This window comes from Manihot esculenta, chromosome 11, assembly GCF_001659605.2.
Source record: "Manihot esculenta cultivar AM560-2 chromosome 11, M.esculenta_v8, whole genome shotgun sequence".
Classification (NCBI taxonomy): Eukaryota; Viridiplantae; Streptophyta; class Magnoliopsida; order Malpighiales; family Euphorbiaceae; genus Manihot; species Manihot esculenta.
The window spans coordinates 6,040,506-6,060,747 of NC_035171.2; the positions used below are offsets into that span (position 1 = coordinate 6,040,506).

The following is a 20,242-nucleotide window of genomic DNA, read 5'->3' on the forward strand; positions in this document are numbered from 1 at the left end:
TTTTTACTAAGGGCTCAGGTGACAATTTTATGGCTTTGCTTGTATATGTAGATGATGTCCTTGTTACAGGACCAAATCAAGCATTAATTACTAAGGTCAAACATTTACTAGATCAGGCTTTTACCATAAAAGACCTTGGGAATGCAAGATACTTCCTGGGAATTGAGTTAGCAAGATCCTCTGCTGGTTTATATATCTCTCAACATAAGTTCATTACAGATATAATTGAAGAAGCTGGACTCTCCGATGCAAAACCAGTTTATACTCCTTTAATTCAAGGATTGAAGTTACAACCTTCCATGGGGAGCATATTAGAGCAGCCTGATCAATACAGAAGAATTTTGATAGATTACTATATTTGAGTTTGACTAGGCCGGATATTACTTATGGTGTTCAACAATTAACACAGTTTATGAAAGAGCCTTGTCAAGGACATCTTAAAGCTGCTATACACTTACTCAAATACTTGTATGGCACATCAAACATTGGACTTTTCTTTCCTGCATCTAACAATCTTCAACTACAGGCCTATAGCGATGCTGATTGGGCCACATGTGCTACCATCAAAAAATCTATCACTGGCTATTGTGTTTTTCTAGGAAATTCCTTGGTCTCATGAAAGACTAAAAAGCAAACCACTGTCAGTAAAAGTTCTGCTGAGGCAGAATATAGAGCTCTTGCCTCTACTGTATGTGAGTTGCAATGGATAACATACATCCTACAAGATTTACAGGTTCCATTAAAGCTTCCCATCCCATTACTGTGCGATCATCAAGCTGCATTATATATAGCAGCTAATCCAGTGTTTCATGAGAGGACCAAACATCTGGATATAGACTGCCACATTATAAGGAATCAGTTAAAGGCAGGTTTCATAGATACTTCTCATGTTCCATCTAAACTTCAATTGGCAGACCTCTTTACCAAGTCTTTACCCTCTCACACATTCAAGTTTTTGATATCCAAACTGGGGTTAGTTGCTTTCACACCATCACCAGTTTGAGGGGGGCTGTTGGAATATGCAACTGATTCAGCAAGGCAATTAGAAGCAACAACATGCAACTGATTTAGCAAGGCAGTTAGAAGCAACAGAGTAACAGCATGCATAATAGCAAGTTTCGATTCATCCTTGCGTCACGGCCGTTAATTACGAGATCACAAATTTGTCACCATGATCATCAACATCAACTTGCTTTCTGTTTCAGCTCAATAACAGAATTCAAATTCATAACTTATTCTTGGCGCCAAAGTTATCAAAATTCAGTTATTTACTTAGCAGTTATTTTTTAGAGTTTGTATATAAATATCAATGTAGAAGATGAGAGACTCAATTTTTTCCTCTGTAATTCTTAATAGAGAAATTTTCTCTACAATAATCAGATCCTTGAACTCAGAGGGTAGTAGATTTATCATTAATCATGTCCACAGCCACCTTGCAATCACTTTCCATAATCAACGGTGTGTTCCAAAATAAAGGCAGCCAATCTCAAACCTTCAAAGATAGCACGAAGCTCAGCCTCTAGAGCCGAAGTTCTACCAATTTGCATAGAGAAGCCACTAACCCAAGAGCCTCATGCAGGTCAAAGAACTCTGCTAAAAAGTCTCTCCATGCTTCTCGCGGCAAGATGCTTTCTCAGACAGCCTTAGTCTTTAACATATCATTTAAATCAACAAATCTAAGATATTAAAATTCATCAAAAATATTGAAAGTTAAAGAGATTTTTAAAACAAAATAACCAAAACTCAAGTGTTACATATTTCATCATAATATATTCCCACATATATTTGGTAGAGTTACAATGCTTGCAAGTATGCTGCTTAATGTTATCAGAAAAAGGTAAAAGAACTTCTCATAAGTACAACATCAGAGCAGACTTTCATCGTTTCTGGAAATTAAACACCTTAAGAGAAACTGCAAAAGAAAGTGCAAAAAGTATGACAAATACAAAAACCATAGCTGCAACTAATCCCAGAAAATCATGTCTAAAACCGAAATAATGTCTGGTGAAATGTTCCACCGTTTCACCAGTTTCAAGTGTCTCCTTTATATCTCCAAACTGTGATGTAATCAATCCATATAAGGTCCAAGATACTGGATTTAACCAATAGTACCATGAACACCATGCGGGCATCATCTGTCATACAGCAGGAACAGATATGAAAGGACAAAGATTAATGAACATCAATCATCATAACTATGAACTTCGGAAATGTAGTATCAAAAGTAATCATGCTTGAAAAAACTTACTGTTCTTGGGATTATGAATCCGGAAAACAGGTTCCATATTATGAAAAATGCAAAAGAAATTATAGAAGAGATTTGGTGGTTTGGTGATACACCCACAGCCATCATTCCATAGAAGGTGAAGTATAACAATGAGAAGTACGTGAAATATAAATACCAAAAGAACTTAGAGGCATTCCATTCAAATCCAATCATTGCATAGACTGTAACACCATATACTGCAGCTTGCATAAAAACATATGGAAGCTCAACCACAATCTGAAAGGAAAAATTAAATTTTGTAAAGAAATATACAAAATTTTGTAAACGTATAGTTTTGTGATGATTTATACTTAACAGTATTTACCTGTCCAAAGGCATATGGCAAGGCTGAGTACATTCCAGCAGCTCTTTCTCTATAGAACACCGTTCGTTCAACAGATACCACCGGCTGCACAGCTGATGCATATATAAAACCAAGGAATAGAACTGCAGCATACATTGAACCTACTGCATTAAAAAGATCCTGTTGCTTTTTCCTGCAATATGTCACACAAACTTGACATTGGAAGATATATGGAAGGATGGATGCCTTTTGTTTTAGTAGTTCTTAAGTTGGGGCTTACATTTTGGAACCAAGATCCCAGAACATTGTTCCGAAGATCAAACCTATGAAGGCTGTAAAGAGAAATCTGATAGCAGTATATGGTGGATTACGCCAATATGACAGATGTTGTTTCCATAAGCATGCCAAATATTGACCAAAAAATGAGAGTGAATATTGATTAGGGAAATAGAGGTCCTTTGAACCAGGAGCAGACTTGCTTAAATCCTTAATAAGTGCTTTGTTTCTCCTGAGAAATTTCCAAGGATCAGTGCTTTGCTTATTCCATGTTATGACGCATTGGAATTATGGTTAAATGAACTCTCAGTCTAACCAAATAATCAAGTTGTTTTATCAATATATTACCTGTACAACTCTGAATTTCTGTAGATATCAGCAAAATCAACTCCTAAAGCCATTTCTTGCGTTGTTGAGGTAACTTCCAACATCCATGTTGCTGGATTGTAACCATCTTTGATTTTTTCGACTCCTTCAATTCCCTTGATTTTAAACATATTTGTGTTAGCTGTTTACACCAACATATATCTGAACATGTTTTTGATTTTGTGATGGCATACCTCAAAGTAATTGATTAGATGGCAAGAATGTCGACCCAATGGCCCCACATATATCTCTTGTCCTCCTCGCTTCATTAGGAATAGCTGATCATCCCATGTTAAACATGCCAAAAAAATCACTCATATATACTGAAGAACACACAATGAAGCACTTGTTTCATGATCAACTTAACACTTCCTTACTTCATCAAAAGCTTCAAAGATGTCAATGCTTGGCTGATGGATAGTGCAGACTACTGTTCTTCCAGTATCCACAGTGTTTCTAACTGTTCTCATAACTATTGCTGCAGCTCTTGCATCTAGCCCTGAAGTTGGCTCATCCATAAAAATGACGGAGGGGTTTGCCACTAGCTCAACCGCAATGGTTAGACGCTTGCGTTGCTCAGTTGACAGACCATTTACACCAGGCAATCCAACTAATGCCTGCCCCAACGTGTTCAGTTCCACAAGCTCCATGACTTCCTTAATGAACATCTGCACCATTATTAAAATCTAAAGCTTAAACTTTGTTGTATCTGACAGCTAAGGGCTTTTCTCGAGCTGAACTCAATTTTTCTGGTAAAATCATTAAATGCTATCAACTTCACAAGTACTCAGGCCACATGGAGACCGTTACCAACTAAACTTAAAAAATGGTCTCTTGTTGCTACTGTTTCGTTAATGCTCAAAACAAACTCTAAAGAAAATTAGCATCCCATAAAGTTTGAGTTGTATTGATGTTGACTATTAAAAGTAGAATTTGTTTCCTTTAGAATCGTCTAATAAGAAAGTGGTTCTAAGCATTAAGTTAGTAACACTGAAAAAATTACAGTTAATAAGACATCTAATTTAGTTTGCCCCAGGAAGATAAGCATCTAACTCCAGCATTGACCAGCAGTACTCATGTTCATGCAATCATCCCTTTATCTCAACCATGCTTATTGATGTGGTTGAACTTGTTAAAAAATTCAAATAGCATTGCAGATATTTACCTCTCTGGTTTCTACTTCACAGGGTAGTCGTAGCCAAGCAGAGAAGAGAAGGGACTCATAAACAGTAATATGAGGCGAGTGAATATCATTTTGCTCACAATATCCAGAAATTCTAGCAAATGTTTCTTGCTTCTTTGGGTACCCAGAAATTGTGATACTCCCCTCAATGTATCCTCCAGTTTTCCTACCAGCTAGCACATCCATCAGAGTTGTTTTACCAGCACCACTAACACCCATTAGAGCAGTGAGAACACTAGGCCTAAAAGAACCACTCACACTATTCAGAAGTACCAGTTTGTCTTCATGAACACCCTCATTTTTCATCGCCTATAAAATACAAATAATCCATCACATTTCTAATCGATCGCATTGATATTATGCCATGTGCCAAGCTTTGTTACCTGTGGCATGTCAACAGAGTATACAATTTCATCAAATGTAATGGAATGTGGTTCAAATGGAAGAACCATTCCTTTTCTGTTGTTCTGTGAAGACCTGGATGACTTCTCTCTTATAATTTCATCTCTACTGACTGCCCATATCAGCAAAAATTTTATTTCTAGTTAGAAGGCAAAGAATTAAATTACTTCCACGGACACGCATATTGTTGATGAGCATCACCACCTGTGCTTGTTTGTTGATTAGAGCTATTCCCATGGTAACCCAAACGAACACCATCTTCCATTCTACCAGTTCCATTGTCTTGAGGTTCTTTTGATGTAACAGCCTGAGGCTTGCTATATTCTGCATTGCGCAGTCAAGCACAGAACAATAAAAAACAAGCACTTGCTTTAAGAAGCATGGAAGTTGTAAAGATACTTACCACTAAGAAAAGTAAGAGCTACAGTGTATAACAAGTTGAATACTATTGTGAATCCGCAAAGTGCTCCTGCTCCTAGCCAGTACCAATATGCTTCTGTGAAGAACCCACGAGATTTTAAAACTTGAATTCCTAATGGTTCTATTGATTTTGGAAGAACCTTTAACAAAAAAGACAACTCAGATGTTAGTTGATCATGAAGAGGAAAACGGAAATGTAGAAAAGGAGTAGTTTCTGAGTTTACATGACTCCAACTATGTCCCAGGAATTCATTAACTACAATAGCATTTTGTCCATACATCATTGGGGATGTCCAGTAGCTCCACATCCACCATTTCTTTATGTTATCTAAAACATTAAACAAAGAAAATAAAGAGTATTGATTAAGGTTTAAGTTTGACAAATACATTAATCCTTTACAACGCTTATTCTACTAATTATACCTCGTGACAAGACAACTCCACCCGAAACAAAAAGCAGCAGCAGTACGAATGAACCAAAGGTGTTAGCTACAATCATATTCCTACCCACTGCAGCTATAGATCGGAATAACCCAGAAGCCATCTGGTTAACAAGTAGGAGGACGAGGTAATGCCTGAACAACCTGTTATAGAAATACATGACCTTTGGATGTAAGAAATATCAACTCGTATATAGCCTTGCAGAGACTATCTCTGAAACAAAACTATATAAATCGAACTTCCTGATAAAGTTTACAATAAATTTCACTTCTTACCTTCCAACATTTGGATCAAATCCTATAACATAATATGTCATGAATACTGAAATCCCAATTTCTATGAATGTGATGGGGATTTTAAGGATCCATGTGGGAAGAGCATAAGCCCATGCAGGATAGAAACAGAGGTCTCTTTGCTTGTAGAAAACAGGCAGCTTTGCAATGGTCATTGAAATCTCTGCCATGCCATTGAACAATACAACAAGCACAATAAAGAACAAAGCACCCACGTAAATTCCTCCATCAGTTACTGAATCTCGGTGCATCTCAGTCCGAAAAAAGAGTGCCATTGCAATTAATGTCGTTATTGTCAGCTAATATAAGAAAGAAAGATGAAAATTCACAATTAATAAGCAAAGTGTACTTAGTAATTGTTAAAACAAAGTTGATATACTCACTTGACATAACTTGAAGACATAAAAAAATGAGTTTCTCTTCATAAGCAGGAATTCTCTGGAGCAGCAAGCTTTGAATAGTTCCTTCTTGTTAACACCATACTTTTTGGTTGTCAAAGCAGCTGGGTGGCTGTTGGCTTTTTCAAATGGAGTTGCAAGCTCCTCTCTAAGTCCTCGTCCTACATGGAATGACTTGTATGCCTCAGAAAATTCCTTGGCAGTGATAAATCTGTAAGGCTCATCTTTACGAGCCCAATACTGCATCTGATCTTTCCTTGATGTCACCTGCAATTATTTTCAGTATTCATGGAGAGTTCGATAAAAAAAAATAATTAAGACAGAATCAATCTTTATGCTTACTTCTTGCAAGAAGTCAGCCACGCCTTTTCTTTCAGGACACTGGAAGCCCATGAATTCAAAAAATTGAAGCACCTGCTCGCGAGGACCCTGGTACACTATCAAGCCATCAGAAAGGAGAATGATATCATCAAAGAGATCATATGTCTCTGGTGCCGGCTGGAGGAGAGAAATTAAAGCAGTTCCCTTCAGAATTTGAACATATTGCCTAAGTGATTCCACAATCTGATAAGTTGTTGAGCTGTCCAAACCAGTAGATATCTCATCCATAAACAAAGCTAATGATGGTCCAACCAGCATCTCACCTAAAATTCAATTGTAGGAGATTTTCATTCAGATATTACACATGCCAAATGGAACAAAATGTTCTTTGATATCAAAAGAGTTTGTTTACCAGTTGTAACACGTTTTCTTTGTCCTCCAGAAATTCCCCTCAACATTTCATCCCCTACCATTGTATCTGCACAGACTTCCAGTCCTAAAACCTATAAGGAAAAGAGAAATGGCATTAAATAAATTATAATAATCAAGAGGATATCGTTTTTCTGATACCGCTGATGATATTACCTTTAGAATATAATCTGTCATGACATTGACCTCCTGACCTTCTGTTGCAGCTGCCTGTAATAGCAGAAGTAGAAGCAATGAAAAACCAAGCATCAGATATGCAACTTATTCTTCCATGACAACCTTCGCAATTGTGTTGGAATAGAACATGGAAGATGCAGGAAAACTCAAAATTTATGGTTAAAAATATAAACAACATATGCTCCCCTTTAAAAGTTTCATATTTCCATTTGGTTTTGGCTTCCCTCACCTTCATGAAGACATCAATATCAGAATCAGGTTTAATATTTTCTGCAATCTCTCTTCGTGATAACTCTGCTAATAGATCTACAAGTTGAATTCAAAATTATTAATAATAAAGAAAAAAAAACATTAATAATAAAGAAAAAAAAAACTTGTAATGTTCAGACCTTGTAGACCATGACTTCTTTATGGAAAAAGTATCCTTTGAACTTACCGTAACGGCTTCCAACGCCTTGGCATCTAGCAGAAAAGGCCAAAGTCTCTCTTACAGTCATTTCTCCTATGTGAAGATCATGTTGACTAATATAGGCAGCAGTTCTTTGGGGTATAAACTCATGCAAGTGATGACCATTGTAAGTGACCCTTCCTGAGACCTGCACTACAAATTTAACTTATCAAATTATGAATATAAATAAATAATAATAACCTCACATTAAAACCCCATTACAAATATGAAGCTAAAACTGTGAATTATCACCTTCAGAGTGGGATCAAGCTTTCCAGCCAAAGCCAACAAAATCGTGGTCTTTCCAGAACTTGGAGGACCCAAAAGTAATGTCATTCTGTAATAAACGTGAATACACAGCAACATGATTAGAAATGGTAATCTGATATTTTTAGTCAGCTTTCAAAACCACTGAAAAGGGGGGGGGGAATGTATTTTTGAAAACCAAAGAACTCTTACACCACACAGATGAAATAATAATTTCCCTGGAAATAAAATATAACTAGTTAATTTTCTTGACCTTGATGGCTTGATGATACCACTCACATCTTTGAGGATATGCAGGCGTTTCTTTCTGCTTGAAAGAATATGGAAATTATTCAAAAGACCCTAAATATTGGAGAATAAATCAGTTAAAAAGTTAAATAAATCCATAAATTTTTGTTCACAAAAAAAAAAAAAAAAAAAAAAAAAAAAGAGTGATGTAAAAACTCCTGAGCAATATTTGCAGTTTGTTACCTCTAGCATATTAATATAGTAGTTGAAGAATGTAGGCAAAGCTCTGCTTCCTTCATAGGCTTCTGCTTCAACTGTTAGATGCTCAAACCGAACTTCAATTGTGGGGATATCAATTCCAACTCTACAAAACCAAGAAACATAAGAAATAATACCAAAAACTCAGAAAAGAGTTCCTCTGTTTGGACTTGAAATAGTTGCATTTTCAGTTTAATGGAAATTGTTCATTTTCTCTCATGCAATATATACACATACACATGAAAATTTTACCGATCGATACGATTCTTAAGCTTCAATAAGAACTTCTCATTATCCTTATCCGCCACTTTCACCAATCGCTCAAGGAAATTCTTCCTTTCTTGCGAGCCAATATTGTGTACATCAATTTCACTGACTCCGCCAGTCATCGTAGTTAATATACCTTTCCTCAAACGTTCGTAGGTAGGCAATTTCTCTAGCGCAGCCCATTTTAAAGACTCTTCATCATCTTCTTCTCGAAAAGATGGCGCAAAAATTTCCAAACCACTGTTTCTCCGAGTCAAAGGACTACTTCTTCTGAAGCTGCTTCTCGCTCTATAAAGATCAACACTTTCCATTGATGCAGAAGTAGTGCTTAAAACAACGACCAAGATAGTTATTCTTGCCGCTGGGCTCTAGAAGGAAAAGCGTTTCTGTCAATTTATTGCAAACATGAGTTAATGGCAGTTACATAAAGATTTAGGAGGAATAAAATGTAGAGGAGAAGCAGGAAAATTTTCTTTCGGAAGAAAAATGGGAGGGAAAGTTGAAAGAGGATTTTAATTGTTGTCGAGGGGAAGAGGGCATATTTATAGTAGGAGAAGTTTCCGTGTTGAAACTTAAGCTGGTGGAGTAATTATACAGTATAACATCCTAACACGTAGTTAATTTTATAAGGTCAAAAAATTAATAAAAATTTTATAAATAGATATATATATATTTTTCCACAAATCAGCTTTTAGACATTATAACGAGGGAGAGCATATTTCACTTTGAATCGAAAAATCAAATTCAATGGATTAATTTCAGTTGAATAGTTAGATTATTTTTTAAATTTATTTAATTTTTAATTTAATTCAATTTAAATTAATTAAATAATTAATAAATTAAATAATCAATTTTATATATATTTTTTCATATTAATTTATATAAATTTTTGAAGTAATATTATTATGTATTTAGTTAATATTTATTAATAAATTTATATAAAATATTTATTAAAATATTTTATTAAATTAAAAAGTAAAAAATTAAAAAAAATTACAGATTTTAATTTGAAATAATTAAATCAAATCGAATCGATTTTTATGAGTTAAGTTATGTATTTATAATTAATTTTTTTAATTTTTAATATTTTATAATTTTATTTTTAATTTTTTTAATTTGATTTAATTTGAAAATCGATTACATACCTCTAAATATAATAAATTTATATTTTTTATTAAATATAATATTACTCATTAATTAATTCTAATTTTTTTTAATTGAACCGAACGTGACTACAGCTACACTCTATCATACATCTCTCCTCTAGAAAATAGAGGCCAAATGATTTTTAATTAAAATGGTTAGTTTTCATTTTTCCAGTTAACTAATAACGTTGCATGATTGTTTTTTATAGTTGTTGTCCATTTCTCCATTTTGGCGACAATCTTGTATGTGAGGGAAGGGCAATTTAGAGATTGAATTAATGACGATTAACTAAAATGGTTAATTTTTTAAAAAAAAAATAAAATGGATATTTTCATTTCTGTAGCTAAATAATAACGTTCCACGTGTATTGATAACCCACAGCCACATGCATCCAAAATCATGTTTGGTGTATAAAGCTTTTCATTTTTAAGCTTCATTTCCCTCATAAATTAAAATGTTTATTTTATTCTAAGCTAAAAATTTAAAATAAATTATTAATAAAATAAAATAATTAATTTAATTTTTTTTTTGTATTTTTTTTTTTCAAAATCTCACAGAAATTTTAAATTTATCAAACAAAAAATATATAATATTTTTATGAAGAGACTTTCAATTTAACTTTGTAAAAACATAGAAATGAAAATATTGAATTTTAGAAATAAGGAAACATATATATTAATTTTAAAATTTTAAATAATAAAGTCAATCTTTCATATTTATTTCAATTTTATCTATTTAATTTAATTAATTTTGATAAAAAATTTATTGTTTAAATTTCCTGACACGTGGGATTATTTTTCAAAGTATTTATTAAATAAAAAAATTTTAATATTTATATTTTAAATTTTAAATTTTGAATAATAAAATTAAATATTTTTTTAATTTACCATAATTATAATTAAAAGTATGAAATTAAATATGAAAAAGTTAATAGCAAATTATAATATAGTTTATAAAGTTTTATATTAATAAATATATAGTCTTTTAATTTAAAATTTATATTAAAAATATATTTATTTTATATTTATTATATATAATATTAAATAAATAGTCATTACAAATAAATTTTTTGCTATATAAAATATCATATATAAATATTATATATTAAAATATTTCATTAAAAGTTTCTACTCACTATTATTATATATATATTTTTAACATATAAAAAATTATAGTTTATATTAATAATATTAAATAAAATAAAATATTATATATTTTAATATGTAAAGTCACATTTTTATAAAAATTTAAATATAACTACATTTCTTATAATTTATTTCAAATATTATATTTTTATTTTACTCAATAAATTTATGATATGTTAATTTATTTATTGATTTAATAAAAAATTGTATTTTATATAATAATATTAAATAAAATAAAATATTATATATTTTATACTATAATTTTTTATATTTTAAATTTTATTAAACTATAATATATCTATAAAAGTGAGAATAAAAAGTGAATGATGTGATTAACAAAAAAAATGATATTGTTGAAATAAAAATTTATATTTTAAGTATTATTTTATTAGTCAAATAAAATTTTAAAAATTATATTATAATTTTTTAAATTTAATTTAATACTCTTAATTATAATTGTGATAAATTAAAAAAATTTTAATTTTATTATGTAAATTTTAAAATTTTAAATATAAATATAAATTAAAGTAAATGGTTAGATTCGTTTATCTAATAGGTCTTTTGATGAATAATTGTATGTGGTATAACACTTGAATTATATATTTTTTTATCAAAATTAATTTAAAAAATTATTAAAATTAAAATAAATATGAAAAGATTAATTTTATTGTATCATAAATATTTGGATTTTTTTTAATATACCTAAAATGATATATACTTTTTTTTTTAATTTTGATATAAAATTAACTTTTTCTGAAAAAATTCATGAGATACGGTGAAAAAAAAATTCAAAAATTTTACTTAAAATTCAATAATTGCACCTTAAACTATAACTTTTTAATCAATTATACTCTCCCATTATAAATTATCATTAAAATTAACGGCAACTACTAATGGCCGGTAATTCAGGGTATAACTATAGAAAAAAAAATGTAATTATAAAAAGGGAGATTTAGAATTTAGTCTTTGGATATTGTCATTATTAATAAGTCCGTCCCTGTATTTTTAAAAACTTATTAAAACGTCCTTATATTTTCTTTCCGTCAACGAAATAGTCATTCCGTCTATTTTTGCCGTTAAAAATATAGTAAAAGACTAAATTACCCTCCATTATTTTTCTCCTCCTCCTCCTTCCTTTTCTTTTTCATCAATTCTTCCTCCTTCCGCTTCTTCTTCTTCTTCTTCTTCCTCCTTCTTCTTCTTCTTCTTCTTCTTCCTCCTTCTTCTTCTTCTTCTTCTTCTTCTTTTGCTTCTTTTTTCTTCTTTTTCTTCTTTTTCTTCTTCTTCTTCTCCTTCTTCTTCTTCTTCTTCTTCTTTTTCTTCTTTTTCTTCTTTTTCTTCTCGTTCTTCTTCTTCTTCTTCTTCTTCTTCTTCTTTTGAGGAAGAGGAGGAGGAAAGAAAAGACATGGACTATTTCGTTGACAAAAAAAAAACAATAAGGACGTTTTAATAGATCTGAAAAAAGATAGGTATTATTTTGTTGATAAAAAGAAACAATAAGGACGTTTTAATATATTTCTATAAATATAAGGAGTGACGATTTCGTTGACAGAAAGAAACGATGAGGAGTGACTATTTTATTGACGGAAAGAAATGATAAGGACATTTTAATAGATATGAGAAAAGATAGGGACTATTTTATTGATCAGAAAAAAACGATAAGGACGTTTTAATAGATATGAAAAAAGATAAAAACGTTTTAATAGATTTTTGAAAATGTAAGGACTACCTTGTTAATAATAGCAATATCCAATGACTAAATAAATGGTTTTATTTGAGGGTAAAATTGGATTTTAAAAATTTTATCTCTTCTCCTTTATCTAATTTTAATGGAAAAAGGACGGAAGGACTATTTTATTGACGGAAAAAAAAAACATAAAGATATTTTAATAGATTTCTAAAAATATAGAGACTGACTTGTTAATAATGATAATACTCAATAATTAAATTATAAATTTCTAAGATATTTTGTACTATTTCCCCAAATTTTATTAAAAAATGTCAAATCACTTTCTAATTGAAGAGGCACAACCCAACCCTATATAGTCATGTCAAAATTTCTTCACGAGTTTTAAAAATGCTTTATTTTAAAATTTAATTTTGATATTTTTTAAAAGAGAAAAAAACTCTAACGGTCTCATTTCTCTTTTAAAAAATGGAGACGGAATAATTTTTACTTAAAATGGTTATTTTCATTTTTCTAATTAAATAATAATATTTTACGATTGTTTTTTTGGCGTGGTGGTCAATTTTCATTTTTGACGATAACTTAGTATACTACATATATGTGAAGGAAGAGCAATTTAGAGATTGAATTAATGACGTTTAACTAAAATGGTTAATTGAAAAAAAAAAAGTAAAATGGTTATTTTCATTTGTTTCGCTAAATAATTACGTTCTATGAATGATGCTCCATGTGCATGCATTCATAACTCACGGCCACATGCATCCAAAATAATGTTTGGTGGATAAGTTTGTTGAGATTTGAAAAATTGCAGAATTCAAAATATAAATAAAATCAATACTGATTTAACGTAATTTATCGATTTTTCTTTGAATTTTTAAATAGAATATATTAAAAAAATAAAATAATTTTTAAAATATAATAGAAAAATACATTGTGGATATGGTGTACAATTTATAATATATTATTAAACTTTATATATTAATAATTCTCTTACTTGAAGATTAATCCAATTAACTCAACTATTTTCATTCTTTATATTAATATATCCAATAAAAAACACATAATCCAAACATCTTCTACACTATTATAGAAAACCAACTGAGATCTTGCATAGCTCTAATTTTTCAGTATTAACACCTTTAGTCAACATGTCTGCTGAATTATTAGTAATTTTAATTTTCTTCAAACACATCTCACCTTTTTCCACTAGACTACGAATAAATGGTACCTACATTGGATGTGTTTTGCTCTGAAGTGATACACTGGGTTCTTCACTAATTGTATGACACTCTGACTATCAGTGAAAAGAATCTTGTCAAGCTGTTTTTTGCCCAACTTTTTCAAGTAATCGGTCAACCATATCATCTTCTTATCAGTTTCAGCAATTGCAACATATTTAGTCTACATAAATAATATAGAGACACACTTCTAAAGTCTAGACATCTATCTCACTGTTGTCCCATCCATAGTGTAGAAATACCCGGATGTACTTTTGCTTGTATTCATATCCCCACTAAGATCAACATCAACAAAACTCTCTAATACTACCTTGCCATTCCTATAATAAAGTAAAGTACTAGCTGTTCCTTTCAAGTGTCTTAAAAGCCACTTCACAGCTTCCCAATGCTCTTTCCCTAGATTTGACATATATCTGCTCACGGTTCCCATTGCATGTGCTATATCAAGTCTAGTGCAAGCTATAGCATACATCAAACTCCCAACGGCAAAAGTTTAAGGTACTTTTGTTGTGTGATCATACTCCATAACTGTCTTGGGTGATTGCTCCTTTGACAATTTGAGATGGTTAGCCAAAGGCGTGCTCCTGAGCTTAATATCATCAACTCTAAACCTAGACAATATCTTCTCAATGCATTGCTCCTAGGACAAATTTAGAATTCCAGTAGACCTTTCTCGGGAAATCCTCATCCCTAGAATCTGCTTTGATGCATCCAAATCTTTCATCTCAAATTCTAATGACAGTCACCCCTTAAGATTATTGATCTCTTCCATGTTTGACCCTACAATCAACATACCATCCACATATAAGAGTAGAATAACAGAGAAATCAGTAGACTTCTTAATATAATAATATTGATCCTTTTCACTCCTGTGAAAACTATTTCTACACATGAAAGAGTCAAACTTCTTATACCACTGTCTTAAAGCCTGCCTCAACCCATACAAACTTCTTGAGCTTACACACCATATATTCCTTATCAGGAACCTCATACCCCTGTGATTTCTATATGTAGATCTCTTCCTCTAGATCCCCATGTAAAAATGTTATTTTTACATCCACTTGCTCAAGGTGCAAGTTCTCTGCTTCAATAATACTCAGTAAAATTCTGATTGTGGTTAGCTTCACAATAGGAGAGAATACTTCAGTTGTAATCAATACCTTTTCTTTGTGAACACCCCTTAACCACCAATTGAGCCTTGAACCTAACTTTACCATCAGTTTCATTCTTGATCCTGTAAACCCACTTGTTCAACAAAGCTTTCTTCCCTGCAAGCAACTCAGTTAATTTTTAAGTGTCATTCTTCTCAAATGACCATACTTCATCATCCATGGCTTGCTTCCATTTGATTGAATCCTTCACCTATAAAGCCTCATCAAAGGATTCTAGTTCCCCTTCATCAGTTGACAACAAATAATACAAGAAAGATTAATACATTTTTGGTGACTTGGTAACCCTGATAGATCTCCTCAACATTGGTGCAAGTGTGACTAGCTGCTATTTCGTTCCTACAACAGTGTTTTCTAGATTCTCCTATGGTCTTACTGCAATATCACTAGGTGAAATTTCTTGCAACTCAACCTCAACTCTCACTTCTTCTACATCTTCAGATTGCACCCCAGACTTATCCTTATATAGGATATTCTCAGCAACTGTCACATCATAGTGTCTCAAAATCTTCCTGTTCTTGTCATCCTAAAACTTGTATTCAAATTAATCTGAACCATAACCAATAAAGTAGCACTTCAAAGCCTTTGCATCAATCTTTTCTCTCTTCTCTGGATCAATGTGAACATAGACAGCACACCCAAAAGTCCGTAAACTTGACCTCCTTACTTGAAAAACTTTTTTTGGAATCTTGAAACTCAAAGAAACTGAAGGCCCCTCTATTTATCAAATATGTTGTTGTGCTCACTGCATCTGCCCAAAACATTTTTGGTAGCCTAGCATGTAGCCTTATGCTTCTTGCTCGCTCATTCAATGCTCTGTTCATCCTTTCAGCAATCCCATTTTATCTTGCCTTTCAAGGAACTGTCCTAGTGCACCTTGTACCATCAACAGATAGAGAAGTGAAGACTAGAAAGTTGTATTTAATGAAGTACAACAACGTGGCTTTTATAGCCAAATACAATAGATATAAAGCTACAACTAAGGAGAAAGAAATCATAACTAACTAAAATATACATCTGAAATCAAAGGAATATATTTACAACTAATTGAATCAAAGCAAATATTGAAAGAGTCGGCACATTTATCTTTGAGAAGCAGATCATATATTTGTTGTTATCTTAACATGCCCCCCTCAAGCTGAAGATGGAGAAGAGAGGGGACGAAGCTTGTCTTGATGACGAAGGAACAAACGAGACCCTAAATGTTTAGTCATGATGTCTACAATCTGATCTTGATCAGACATAAACTTAATTTGAACTCTTTTTTGCTGAAATTAATCTCTTACAAAGTGAAAATCAAGTTCAATATGTTTCATCCTAGCAATTAGAAGACAAGTAGATAGCCCCAATGTTCTCACACCAAAGGGTTGTCGGTGACAATAAAAATCCAAGTTCAGATAATAAAGACAGCAACCACATAATCTCAAAAGTAGCATGAGCAATGGAACGATATTCGCTCTCGGTGGAAGAACGAGGAACAGTGGACTATTTCTTGGATGACCAGAAAATTAGATTATGTCCCAAATACATAGCATAGCCGGATGTGGATTTTCAATCATCAAGGAATCCTGCCCAATCACTATCAGTAAAGCACTGTAAAGTCATTGGAGACGTATTAAAGAAGAAGAGGCCCATAGATACAGTATCGTTAAGATAGCGTAATAAATGTTTTACAGCTGTCCAATGCTCCTTAGTAGGTTGACGCATAAATTGCGCAAGTTTATTGACTGAAAAGGCTATATCTGGTCTCGTGAGTGTAACATACTAAAGTGAGTCAATTAATTGTCCAAACTGCTCACCATTAGACAAAAGATCACCTCCATGCTTAAAAAGGGGCGGAGTAGTAGCCATAGGTGTCAAAGTTACCTTGATATTACTCATATTAAATTGAGTCAATAAATCACTAATATATTTCTACTGTGATAATGCAATTCCATGAGATGTTGGCTGAACCTCAACACCCAAAAAATAGTGTAATTAGCTAATATCTCTTACTAGAAATGCAGCTTGAAAGGCTTTAAAAAAATATTCCATTTTGCTAGTATTTGAATATGTGAGCAAAATATCATCAACATATATCAAAATGAAACATTTGATATTACCATTATTATATATGAATAGAGATGTGTCTGCCTTGGACGCTTGAAACCAAGTTGTAACAAGAAATTGCTTAAATGCTACACACGCGGTGCTTGCCGAAGCCCATATAAAGATCTTTGTAAATGATAAACATAATTAGGATGATTTAAATCAACAAAGCCTAGTGGCTGATCCATATATATATCCTCCTCAAGATATCCATGGAGGAAAGCATTGGATATATCCAACTGTTTGACTGGCCACTTGGATATAGTAGCAATGGACAACACTGTTGGATTATTGTGGTTTTGGACAACCTGACTGAATGTCTCATTATAGTCAATTCTAGGTTGCTGTGAAAAGCCCTTCGCAAACAAACGAGCCTTATAGCGCTCAATATTCCCATTTGCCTTGCGTTTAATGCGAAATAGCCACTTGTTGCCCACAATGTTGACATTTGAAGGGTGTGGAACTAACAACCAAGTTTGATTCTGTAGAAGAGTGTTAATTTCTATTTTCATGGCTTTTCACCATTGAATATGAGGCTGAGCCTGATTATATGTATGAGGTTCATGACACAAGTAATCAAGTTTGGTGGTACAAATTAAAGCATGGCATCTCTGCCTGGTTGAAGGTCGAAGCTGCATAGGGTGGATTCGAACTGGTTGTTGCGTTTGGGTGTTGGGCAGAAAGTGAGAATAAAGATTGGCAACAAGATCCAAGGTTGGTCGACTTTGGGTACTGATATATGGAATGATTTGATTGGTCTGAGGGGAAGTCTGATTATTTTTGGATATGGTATTAGGCGAGAGGTTTGGGTTAGGCAAATTGTTTGAGGTGTAATTGAACTCAGTAAAAGAATTATTATTAGAAGCAAGCATACCTGAGGAATTGGAGTGTCCAAGGGAGACGGCATCTGATTGGAAATAGAAAACCATGGGTGGCTGGACGATGGAGAAATTGAACCTGTAGACAAATTAAACCAAGAAATAATTTTGGATCAAACCGAACATGTCTGCTAGGTAAACACGTTTTGAGGAAGGGTCTAAACACTGATGAGCATGATGAGATGGACTTGTTCCTAAATAAATACATGAAATGGGCCGAAAAGAAAATTTGTGATTAGAATATGGTCTAAGAAATGGATAAACGGTACAACCAAAAGGTTGTTGTTCAAGATAATTGGGTGAAAACTTATACAAAGTTGTTGTTCAAGGTAATTGGATGAAGACTTGTACAAACACATAAAGAGACTATAATTTTGAAGAGTTGGTGATGGCATTATATTTATAGATTGAACACTATTTTCAATAGCGTAGTTCCAATATTTCAGAGGTAATTTAGCATGAGAGAGTAAAGTGAGAGTGGTGTCAATGATATGACGAATTTTTCTTTCGGCGGTTCCATTTTGTTCATGGGTATAAGGAAATGCTATCCTATGAATTATGCCAGTCTGCAAAAAATATATATGCAACTTTTGGTACTCCTCTCCCTAATCAGAATGAAAAGCTAAAATTTTTGAATTAAATTGACGCTGGATAAGAGATTGAAATTGTAAAAACATGGCATATACATCACTTTTATTTTTAACAAGTACAGCCAAGTAAAGCGAGTGAAATCATCAATAAATAGAACAAATTTATGACCTAAGCTAGACATAACAGGAGCAGGGCCTCAGACATCAGAATGAATTATTTGAAAAGGACTCGTGCTCTTGAGTTCAATAGAAGCTAAAGAAAGTCTAGATAATTTTCCTAGATTGTAAGCAGAACATGGATTAAATTGAAAATTAGAATAAGGTAACTTGAAGTCCTTTATTATTTTAGAGACGGTTCAACGATGAGGATGACCCAAGGCTGAATGCCAATTGGAAAAGGACGGAACAGTTGCTGTCAAGGCGGATTTGGGCAGAGATTTAAGGGTATAGATGTCATCTTCACTTGGACCCTATAGAAGAATCCTCCGGGTGACCTGATCCTTAACAAAAAAAACAGTGAGGCCAGAATTTGAAAAAACAACTATTGGCAGTGGTGAATTTTGAACAGACAAAAGATTTTTAATAATTTTTGGAACACAAAGGGTATTTTTTTGAACAAAAGTGGACTATTAGGTGAGGGAATAGTAATTATACCAGTATGAGAAATCAGCAGACCTGTGCCATTTTCAACAAGAAGATTGTCATTACCTTGATATTCGAAAGCAGTACTCAAGGATTTAATGTCAGGAGTAACATGATAATTGCCCGTAATATCAGGGTGCCAATAATTTGGTTAAGATGAAGTAGAAGAATAATTTGCCAATGGCTGAGGAGGAGGAAACTACGTAGGTATGGGATATGGTGGTGGATAATACGGTGAGGGTGGTGGGCAATTATAAGAGTAATTTTCCATTAGTGTAAAGTAACGAGGCTGATTTTTATTTTGGTTAGAGCGTTGGTAGCGACAGTGACATTTATTTGTAGTATGGTTTTGATATCTACAAATTTGACATGGGCCTTTGGATTTTGAAGTTGAATTTTTTTTTGTCCATTAGAATTGGGTGTGGGAAGAAGTAGTGGAAGAGGATTGTTGGTGAATTGCCGAGAAACCATATTAGCATGTGGTGGATCATGACAACTTTTGAAGAGAATTTCATGAGCAGTAAGTTCACCATGGAGCTCATGAAATGGAACTGGGTCGGGCCGAATATTCAAAGCAGTGATGATATTATGATATTCAATGCTAATATTTATGTAGATGATGGCATTGAACTCAGCAGTCAAGAGAGGTCGACCAGCAGCTTGCAATTCATCTTTGAGTGCTTTTGCACGTTGAAGATAAGCAAAGATGGGTATATCATTTTTCTTGAACTCCTGAAGTTCAATATGAATTTGGAGTTGACGGTACTGAGAGATGGAACCGAAAGCCTATGCTAAGGCTTGCCAGACGGCTTGGGGGGAGGTTAGCCTAACAATATAAGAGAAAATGTCTTCAGAGAGGGAAAAATGAAGCCAAGAATGAAGAAGTTGGTCTTGTTTGAAACAGGTAGCATATTG

General features: G+C 32.8%; 1 protein-coding gene across 1 annotated transcript; it reads right to left on the minus strand.

The window, feature by feature from the left end:
• Nucleotides 1–1,770: 1,770 nt before the first annotated feature.
• LOC110625481 (pleiotropic drug resistance protein 1) lies at nucleotides 1,771–9,238 on the minus strand. The gene is made up of 24 exons (XM_021771085.2): nucleotides 8,730–9,238; nucleotides 8,463–8,583; nucleotides 8,245–8,333; nucleotides 7,977–8,061; nucleotides 7,713–7,872; nucleotides 7,506–7,582; nucleotides 7,256–7,309; nucleotides 7,083–7,173; nucleotides 6,692–6,993; nucleotides 6,335–6,616; nucleotides 5,934–6,250; nucleotides 5,641–5,801; nucleotides 5,442–5,545; nucleotides 5,201–5,357; nucleotides 5,002–5,121; nucleotides 4,779–4,909; nucleotides 4,378–4,704; nucleotides 3,590–3,880; nucleotides 3,407–3,490; nucleotides 3,195–3,328; nucleotides 2,851–3,078; nucleotides 2,592–2,763; nucleotides 2,249–2,503; nucleotides 1,771–2,135 (listed from the first exon to the last, which is right to left on the minus strand). The coding sequence occupies exons 1-24, from the start codon at nucleotides 9,053–9,055 to the stop codon at nucleotides 1,878–1,880; spliced, it is 4,326 nt and encodes a 1,441-aa protein (XP_021626777.1). The 5' UTR covers nucleotides 9,056–9,238; the 3' UTR covers nucleotides 1,771–1,877.
• Between the last annotated feature and the right edge of the window lie 11,004 nt (nucleotides 9,239–20,242).